Raw genomic sequence first — 10,220 nt, forward strand, 5'->3', positions numbered from 1 at the left:
GAGAACAACCCAACTGGTTCTTTCATTCAGATTCAGCTCAGAATGAGCTAATCCACCATAAACACTCAGGCTCGTGTTGCATCACAAATCCTTAACAGTTACCGTGTTGTTTCCCATTTCTTAACTGGTTTGCATCACACATTGATATGCAGGAGCTTATGCAGTTCAAAGGTGGTGACTAAAGCGATGAACTAGTTTGACAGGACTAAGGAGAACCACACAAAGAAGCTTCTGGGATACACTGGACAATAGACTTCCAAAAAATAGCAGCAGACAACATCATTCATTTGTTCATCAAGTTTTAATGCTCCTATCCGTGCTTTTAATTAGCTGGACACACCCATGGTGTAACTACCACAAAGCCTGCAGACACTGTCCTCCGTTCAGTTACATATATGCGCTGAGCTCTGATTAAACATTGATGAGCTTATAACACAAGCTGTAAGCACAGCGCCCTGCAACATCTTCCACCGTCATGTCATTTGACACAAAACACAACAATAAGTCGGTTGGGCAGGATGCAGATTTTGTATTACTAATTCAGAAGGGACATGTAAACAATCTGGTGTGTTTATAGAAGCGGTTCAGCTTCCAAGAATTAGCATTTAGACTAAGTGAAACCAAAGTCCTGCTAGAAACAGGTCTTGCAACTCAGGAGACATCCTGAAATTCTTATTTTGAAGCATTACTTAAATGTACTTATATAGAGAAAAGTCTGACAAAATACATTTATTCCCCCCTGGAAGTTATACTTTTACCACCATCGTCATCATCATTGTTTACAACAGGCTGAACTGCAGGACCAACACAAAGAGCTGTGTACAGAAAGGGGAGTAGTAAGTTTGATTTCCCAGGTAAGATGATATCTCTCAGTGTGTGCCACAAAATGATGGGAGATTTTCTATCACTAAGCTGTGGCAAGCACTGTGTACTCTGCTGGGGGACAGCATCAGAGCTGGTGACACTGAACAGACTGAATAAACTGATTAGGAAGGCTGGCTCTGGGATTGGCTGCAAACTGGATGCTTTCAGCGCTGTGGTGGAGAGGAAGCCACTGAAAATATAAATGTGACAAATATCACCTGATCAGCCCTCTGCACTTATGAGTACATAGCTAGGGTTAGCGTTATTTCTCTGTGAAGTTCTGAATAGATCTCAGTTAAATGGCCTTTTGGAAGTGGGCTTTTCTGCTTTGCATGAGACAGTGGGTTTACAAACCCCTTGTGGTCAACCACTTTGAGCCAGTTTCGTTCTGAGAATGATTTAGTTCATGAGAAAGGTGTTTAAAATGGTGTTTGAGCTTTGTCTCTGCATGCTCAAGAACATTTGTCTCATTTACTTCTAGAAAGCTACTTTCAGATGCTGCCTTATTCATACGGGGTCACCATAGCAGGCAACTGCATGATTTTGTGCACTGGATGCAACCCCAAAGGGATTTATGTCTCCTCCTGCAAATGAATCTGGGAACTTTTGCTTGTTAGGTAAATATGTAAACAACTACACTATTAAATTCTTATTGAAGTATGAATGTTCATCCATCTGCAGATTATCACAATTCACAAGCTGTTGTCTTTCTCCAGTGAGGCTGTATTTTTAAAGCACTTTTGCAGTTATGACTGAAATATTTTCACCTAAAACTGAATGATAATGAAAACAAAACCTGTTTATGTGCAAAGTTTTCTTAACATGACTGGTAATGGTGCAAAACACGTGTTATATTTGTGTGCGCTATATAAAAGTATCATTCATTCAAAATAATCAGTGCCGTCAACTCCTGCTGACAATCATGTTTGAAAGATGTTTTTATTTTCAAATGATATGACCATCATTTTCTGTTCGTGTGAATTTGTCCAAAAAAAGATGAAACCCACGAACTACCAAGTGCTGCCCATTAGCCTTGGTCAATTCTATATACAAAGCTATATACACAAATACTTCAGATCCAGATGACGTCAGTTTTTTGAAAAGCGATGTTGCCAATCCTTTGGACTGGCAAACAAATGAAAAATAAAAGTTTTAACTTTAATTGATCTCACAATTCAGTTCACATTATGACAACTTTTTTTTTCTTAATTACTTAATAATTACCACTATAAAAAAAAGCTGTGTATGAAAACAAACCATACTGATGTCGTCAAAAGTACAAACAAGATTTGCCAAAAAACAAAACAAAACAAAAAAACACAAGGCCTGGAGTCTTTTAAGGATAAAATATTATGTACAATAAAAAGCACGCACCAAGCCTACCATCCAAGTTTCAAAGGGTTTGTTCCTGAACAGGCAGATACAGATAGGCTTCCTTGCAATTGGGAGTTGATTTTATTTGTCCTAATTGTGAGCTGCGCTCTACTGACAGGTTCCTAAGGGGTCAGATGAAGGACAAAGTTAAGATGTGAAAAAAAAAATTCACAAGTTAAACTGGGTCATTATGTTATGACCTTTCAGTGACGTGAATAGGCGGCCACTGAATCTTCAGTCTCGTGTCGCTATAATAAATAGCTGCGCGTCAGACAGCAGAGGCGGCCTGGCTATTATAATCAGTGGACTCCATTTTGAGGATGTAAGGGATGATGCTGTCAATCTGCACGTTGCCAATGAGCCCAGCGAAAAACAGCTCCTCGGTGACAGCTGCACTTATCAGCCTGAGGGCAGGGAGACGCAGCAACAGCTTGGATAACCTGGGATTGATGAGAAACAGACATCAAATTCAACATGTAACAAGTAAATCTACGAGAACAACACACACACACACACACACACACACACACCTCTGTCCTGCTTTTTAAGAGTTAAAAAACTTATGGTGCGTTTCCAGCATTGCCGGCGTTATGCAGCACAGAGGTGAAGCCTACAAACCTGTAAGAGTCTTCTGGATATGTTCTGGTTACATAGTCCTGCAGCTCCATGTAGGCTTTTTCCTGGAATCTCTCTATCTGTGGGATATTATCTATGCCCGGATGATCTGTTACAAAAAATTATGTATATGCACAGTCAGACTTGAGTACACCAAGGAATCTGCTTTTGTGCAAATCGGGGGGGATTGTCTACGCACCAGGGCTGAAGAGTACAATAGCTTTGAGGTAGGCATATTCATACGAGTCGGGGGAAAGCTTGGACACGCTGTTACAGAACTCCTGCATCCTCCAAATGTGCTCCATCACTATTTTCACTCTCTCTGGGGACAGCTTCTCTGTGAGACCAAGGGGGAAAAAAGGGCATGATGTAACAGACATGCCACAAAAGTGAATAAGACAAGATAGGGGTAGGAATTGATAAGCATTTGCTTCCTCGTCCTCCTTTTCAAACAGGAAACTGTCAACATTTTGTTTTTTTCTTTGTGAATAGGATGGCTTTTAATGATTTTGTGTTTATTTGTTTTTTTATATGCATTAGCACTTGTTGCTTCCATTGTCAAAATAAAAATTTGTTTGATTCATTGAACATCTTGTGTTACTGTCCCCTGAGTCTGTCTAGCTTAACAGCTTTCCTCTTTCTCAAACTGTAAACAAGTATTAAACCTCTCAGGAAGACAGCAGCAGAGCTCTCCTACCTTCCTGTAAGCTGGTCTGGAGATGGTTGATAATAGCACTTAAGATGGTGCCGACATTCATTACATTTGAACACTGTGCCAGACCCAGGGCAAAAAGTTCATTCCAGCAGGCTTTCATCAGGTTAATGTCATTGTCTTGCCCGCTGTAAAACAAAATGCACATGGTTAATGTGCTACAAAGGACAGTGCGTGCACATGTAACGGTGCACTTCAAAGACACGTGATTTAACAGACATTATCCACAAAGAATATTCTTGCAACAACAGGCTTACCCGAGGGTTTGAAAGGCAGGTATGGAGCGTGCCCAGTGCATAGAGAGAAAAAGTAGCCGTGAAGCCGATTCACAGATGTAGTTGACATTGAGGTACTCTGGCACAGGCAAAGGCATCATAAGCTGCAGGAATGGGGAAAGAAAACAAAAATATGCTAACAATGCAGCTCTGTTTAACACAATCAGGTGTTTTTAATCAAAGGGGAGAGTCACAATCAGTGGCTGTCCTTTTACCTTGAAAGGGATATGGCTGTCAGAAAGTAGAGGTCCTTCCAGCTCCACCACAGGGCCCGACTGGTCCCCTGATATCAGCTGCATTGTAGCCTCCAAGGACTCTCCTGCTGAGCCATCACCAGGGTGCAGGACTTTGGCCAGGGTGTCAAAAGCTCTAATGATACACAACATATACACTTATTATATTTTGAAAAATGCTTGCACTGAAAAATCCTCACTTTTGCATTTATAAGTTGTATATTACAGGAGATTCATCACAAAGCAATACAGCACCACAGTCACAGATGCAAAATGCTATACTTTTGATCAGCAGAGTGCCAGTCTAATTAAAGCCTTAAGATCGAATTAGAAACCACATGGCCCTGCAGGAAATTCAATTACAGCTTTATGACAAACAGAAAATAGAAGCCAGAGAGTTTCGTGAGTTTCATTCTGGTGCTTCTTTAGGCCTCGGTATCAGCATCAAAGCATCTTGATTTCTTACGACAGCTCTCACCTCGAGATATCACTTGCAGTTTGTTCATCTCCCTGGATATCAGTCATTGAGCTGTCACCGTTGCTAAGTGTTTCAGCTCCCATCAGATCATTCCCGCTGTCACTCGCTTCTCTGCTCTTGTTGAGGTGGGCAAGGGATGTTACTACATTTGCCAGTGTTCCAAGGTCACCCTGGCATGGGTCCTCCTGCTGAGGAGGGGACAGTTGTTATCGAACAGTCTGGTCACTGAACTGGTCCCAGAAACAACAGGGACAAAACTGGTTCACAGCAAACTTATTAGGACACGTCTTCATCAGTGAATGTGCAATGAGTTTCGTTTGTTTGTTTAATCCTAAACACTCTAAAGTTCTCTGCTTGTATATAAGGTAGAAAACATATAAGCATAATACAGTTATACTGCATCCGTGTTACCTTTTCAGGTGAAGCTGGAATCAAGATGGTGTTTTCCAGCTTGGAGAAGGGTTGCTGAATGTTGAGCAACATGCTTGACTCAAGCAAACTTGTAGATCTGATGTTAAGAGATTTGACATCACATATTGCATTATACTTTACAAGGCCGTGTAGCAAAATAATCATTTCCAGGCAGAAATATTAATCGAGCTTCTAATTGTATATAACGTTACATAAAAGACTTCCAATGTAAGTTCAATATAACTAAGCAAAGTCAAAGGAGCTTGCAAAGAAAAGCGTCTGGACTTCTTTAAGTTGCTTGAAGACGTTTCACCTCTCATCCGAGAAGCTTCTTCAGTTCTAAGGTCAAATGGTGGAGGAGTCCCAGATATAAACCTAGTGGGAGTGACCCCCCACAGAGGGACAAAAGGACCCCCTGATGATCCTCTAATCGCCTGAGCCAAGGTGGGAAACTGGGCGTGGGTCCCAATCAGCCAGGGTTTCGGGTGTGTTCATTGTGAAACCTGGCCCCACCTTATCATGCGAATTCCTGAGGTCAGATGGCCCAGGATGTGAGTGGGCGTTAAGGCGTCTGGGAAGGGATCTCAAAACTGGATTATAGATGGCAGAGAGTTGGTGTCGTAAACCCCCGCCTCTGTTCAAAGATGGTCGCTCACAGTGGACATAGATGGCTTCTTTCACTCCTCTTTCAAACCATCTGTCCTCTCTGTCCAAAATGTGAACATTGGCATCCTCGAAAGAGTGTCCTTTATCCTTAAGATGCAGATGGACTGCTGAGTCTTGTCCTGTAGAGGTGGCTCTTCTGTGTTGTGCCATGCGCTTGTGAAGTGGCTGTTTGGTCTCTCCAATGTAGAGGTCTGAGCATTCCTCGCTGCACTGTACAGCATACACCACATTGTTAAGTTTGTGTTTTGGCGTTTTGTCTTTCGGGTGAACCAGTTTCTGTCTGAGCGTGTTGCTGGGTCTGAAATTTTGGACAGAGAGGACAGATGGTTTGAAAGAGGAGTGAAAGAAGCCATCTATGTCCACTGTGAGCGACCATCTTTGAACAGAGGCGGGGGTTTACGACACCAGCTGTCTGCCATCTATAATCCAGTTTTGAGATCCCTTCCCAGACGCCTTAACGCCCACTCACATCCTGGGCCATCTGACCTCAGGAATTCGCATGATAAGGTGGGGCCAGGTTTCACAATGAACACACCCGAAACTCTGGCTGATTGGGACCCACGCCCAGTTTCCCACCTTGGCTCAGGCGATTAGAGGATCATCAGGGGGTCCTTTTGTCCCTCTGTGGGGGGTCACTCCCACTAGGTTTATATCTGGGACTCTCCACCATTTGACCTTAGAACTGAAGAAGCTTCTCGGATGAGAGGCGAAACGTCTTCAAGTAACTTAAAGAAGTCCAGACGCTTTTCTTTGCAAGCTCCTTTGACTACGATGACCTGGATGACTGAGAACCTTCACAGACATAACTAAGCAAAGGCATTGGAAATGTAGAAAAATAACATGTACAGCGCATTTTATTTATTATGTTTTCTTACACTGTGGACATTTAGCAGAATTCAACAAAACTAATAATAACAACAACTGTCTTATCAGTATATTAGAGTTTAAGTAAGATTTACCGAGCAGTTTCCTTGTCGGATGCAAAAGTAGGTGTAGCAGCCAGAGGGCTACACAAGTTCTTGCGGATGTAGATCTTTTCAGTGGAGGCTGCACAGTTGACGGATTTTTCTCTCGCAGTGACTTCAACAGGCTTTCTCTCACACTGAACAGCTAAGAGATCAAAGTCATAGTCACGTCAGTATTTTATCGTGCAGGTTCTTAATAACTTAATATAGTATTACAGTTTCTTACAGTCCTGCTTCATGCCCAGAGCTATACAGCGCTGCAGTCGACAGTACTGGCAGCGATTTCGGTGTAGCTTGTTAATAGCACATTCTCCGGAGCCCCTGCATGTGTACACCAGGTTCTTCCTTATGCTGCGTTTGAAGAAGCCTTTACAGCCTTCACAGCTAACGGCTCCATAATGACGTCCTGAAAGATGAAAGGGAAATGTAATCAGGTGTGCTTATGTGTCATTTCAATACCAACATTATAAAAAAAATCTCTTTCTCTCTATACACACATATATATATATACCTAATGCATACCTGAGGCCTTATCCCCACAGACAACGCAGTACTCCACAACAGGCTTCACAATAGACTGGTCTGAGCTTTCAGTCACAAACTGCCAAACAACCCCAGAAATTGAATAATTTAATACAGCAAACACTGCAAGCAGGCTGACTAAACATATTCATGCCCCAGTCATTAGACTTTTCAGCTTGTTTATCAAAACTGGAAGGAGTCAATAACATCTTCAGGCAATACCTGAATCTGCTGCCCAGTGAGTTCGGGGGAGGCAAACAGCAGCTGATTAACCCCAGAACCATCTGGAGTAGTGAGGATGACCTTGTTGGGTGAGCCTTCCTGCTTGGCCAGAATTACTTTCCCCCCGGAAGAATAATCAGCATTTGCAAGGATAAACTGCTGCTTTCCAGGGGAAGATGGCTCAAGTGCTGTGACGATCTGGATCTTCTGTCCAGTCTGCTGATCAGTTACAATCTGTTAAAAAATATATATATATATAAAAACATGAGCAGGTGTTTACTGCATGTGCTGAAATGATAAGTGGAATTGACACATTTTACAAGCAAATTGCGCATCTTTATTTATTCACACAAATTCAGTCTCTGGGGGAGAACGGGCCATATCGTCACCTGGATTCTGTGTCCTAACGCCATGTTGTTGTCTGCAGACACAAGCTGAATCCTTTGAGCCTGTCCATCCATTCTGATATTGCACACACCTTCCTCCACCACCGTTCACATCAGTGCCCCATGAAACAGGCACACCTGTACAATTAAACATCTGTATTACTCTGTTGGGATCAGAGAATATCCTTTAAAAACAAAACAATTACTTCACAATGTTCTTACAGTAAACAAATCCCCGAATCACTTATCATCACTTCTGATTTATCATCCTTTCCCCCACGATAAAAATATGTTTTTTCTAATGCTGAGGCTTTTTCTAAAAATATGCATGACTGGTTGTTTTGCACAAAAATTCAACAGAAAAGCAAAGTCAGCAGTGGCTTCACAGTAAATTGCCAAATAGTTCTTAAAACAAACTGCCAGTCATTTCATTTTTCAACACACTGATTGACTGGCTAAATAAAGTCAGTCTCAGCTGATATACAGAAATGCTTTCCTATCTAAAAATAAACATTAAAGTCAACCTCAATAATATTCTATAGGTTGAGATCTAGCAAATACATTTTAAGACCATTTTTAGCAGATGCCAGGGATTTCCCAGGAATATAGAACTGTGATATAAAAATTAAAAAAAAAAATGTAACACATTTTTCAAAGTAGTTTTCTTTACTCAACTGTAAAATATGTTTGTGTTCATCAAATGGCATCAAATAACAAGAAAAGGCACAGACTTGTCCTAAGTAAGCAGAAATTTGCCAACCAAAGAGGGTTTGGCCTTCTACTACAGTGAAATCACGAGAACTTGATGAAAGTATTTTTTCAAAAATTTTTTTTCGATAATTGGAGTTTGATTTTAATATGGCCAAAAAAATGCATAGTCCTCTGTTAATTAAGGCCACATTGCCCTTTGACTTAACTATATGCAGTTCAGTCGACACCACCACAGGTCAGTTTGAGTCAGGAAAATCCCTCAGTTCACAGTTCACACTTGTTGAAACGCAGTTCAGCTTCTAAGTGTTTTACAATGAACAGTGCAAATAATGCAGGAAGAGGTCACCCTGGAGTTACATTTCCTCTGTTATCATTATATTATTATAGTTAATGTTATAATTATTATTGTTGTTGGCTCGATCTCATATTTCTGGACAATAGCCCTAGTCTATAAATAGGAGGAACAAACACAATCAAAGTTAACTTGATTAATCAACTGATAACATGTTAATAGAAAGAGTAATGTAAAATAGCAGAAGACTCATCTTTTAATCACAAAAAATATTTCTTAGGTTCTACCAAAGATCTAATTAGTGTTTTTTAATAATCTGATGTCTGCAAAGGGAGCTGGGACAACGTGATATATTTCAACTAAGAGCAAATAAGTCTGGCAGAACTTATACTTACATAACCAATAATTATTCATACTCCAGTTTTCTCCAGTCCTTGTAGTTACAGCCCGACATCTGTTTATATTTTTAAATTATGTCAAAAGCTAATAAGTCATGCATTGCTTGAAATAACTTTTACTAAACCAATATAAAAATATAGGTATTTAATCTGTTATGTACAGTGTCAGTAACTACATGTTAATTTGTGGCCTGTGCTAACCAATCAAGCCGGTGCTAGCTCGAAAATGCACTATTGGTGGCCTTGCGATAAAAGACAGCTTAATGTCGCGGTAAAGTAACAATAAATGAACGACAAAGACACTGTATGAAAACATACATCCTCCTGACAGCCAACTATTTAAAATCGATACGGAAGATAAAGGTATTTCTTTTCCTGTGGGTGAAAGGTCAACATTGAAGGGTTAAAGCATGCTAGGGTTCAAGGCCCATGATGCCGAATCGTACAGTGAACAGTTGCGCTCCGTTTTTCACAACTGACCAAAAATCGCAATAATTCTGGCACCGGACTTCCACGCGAGTCGGCATTTGAGAACAGCTCACGATTTAACACTTTTAAATTGCTGCTGTTATACTCACACTTACGGAAAGGATGCTGTTGCTTGCTTTACGCAGTGTGGTTTGCGACGCTAGCATTAGATAGCCGTAGCACGGTTAGCTAAAGCGGCTAACATAGCTAGATAGCATATATGTTGACGATATTACTGACGTTATGCGTTAACCTATGATGTTAGCTCTATAACTGTCTGTAGAGTCTCACAAACATAGCAGCACCTTTACATACTTGCCGATCTTATGTCTTATGCTCCCAGCTCCACACGACAGTGCTAGCGAGCTAAATTAGCTTTTTGCTAGTTGGTAGCTAATGGCAGCTTCCCTACTGTAGACCTACTGAACACTCCCTCCCTTCCTGTGTTACTGGCCGCTCACGGATCCTTCTTTAACCTCTCCTCTCCGCATAACTAATAAAGTCTTACCTTTCGACGAGCTGTTGGGTCAGATATTTTGCTGCCTTAAATAAATTAATATTTTTAAGTGTTTGCTGCAGGTAGTGGGAGGGTCAGAGTTCGTGACCTTTTTTTTATCAATAAATAAGA

General features: G+C 41.0%; 1 protein-coding gene across 6 annotated transcripts; it reads right to left on the bottom strand.

The window, feature by feature from the left end:
• Positions 1-1,784: 1,784 nt before the first annotated feature.
• Positions 1,785-10,220, bottom strand: nr2c1 (nuclear receptor subfamily 2, group C, member 1). 6 transcript variants are annotated; one of them, XM_085462231.1, is made up of 14 exons: positions 10,101-10,220; positions 7,727-7,861; positions 7,338-7,571; positions 7,116-7,194; positions 6,820-6,999; positions 6,588-6,738; positions 4,963-5,059; positions 4,552-4,736; positions 4,056-4,209; positions 3,823-3,944; positions 3,551-3,693; positions 3,053-3,190; positions 2,857-2,962; positions 1,785-2,678 (listed from the first exon to the last, which is right to left on the bottom strand). In XM_085462231.1, the coding sequence occupies exons 2-14, from the start codon at positions 7,796-7,798 to the stop codon at positions 2,507-2,509; spliced, it is 1,833 nt and encodes a 610-aa protein (XP_085318357.1). In that variant the 5' UTR covers positions 7,799-7,861; positions 10,101-10,220; the 3' UTR covers positions 1,785-2,506. The 6 variants fall into 6 exon arrangements, with proteins under 6 accessions (XP_085318357.1, XP_085318352.1, XP_085318353.1 ...); XM_085462226.1 differs by having other exon boundaries at positions 4,552-4,739; XM_085462227.1 differs by lacking the exon at positions 10,101-10,220 and adding an exon at positions 9,908-10,070 and having other exon boundaries at positions 4,552-4,739.

This window comes from Copadichromis virginalis, linkage group LG7 (genome assembly GCF_057382275.1).
Source record: "Copadichromis virginalis isolate Kocher_CV1m ecotype Utaka linkage group LG7, C_Virginalis_male_GT1.1, whole genome shotgun sequence".
In the NCBI taxonomy this organism is placed as follows: domain Eukaryota; kingdom Metazoa; phylum Chordata; class Actinopteri; order Cichliformes; family Cichlidae; genus Copadichromis; species Copadichromis virginalis.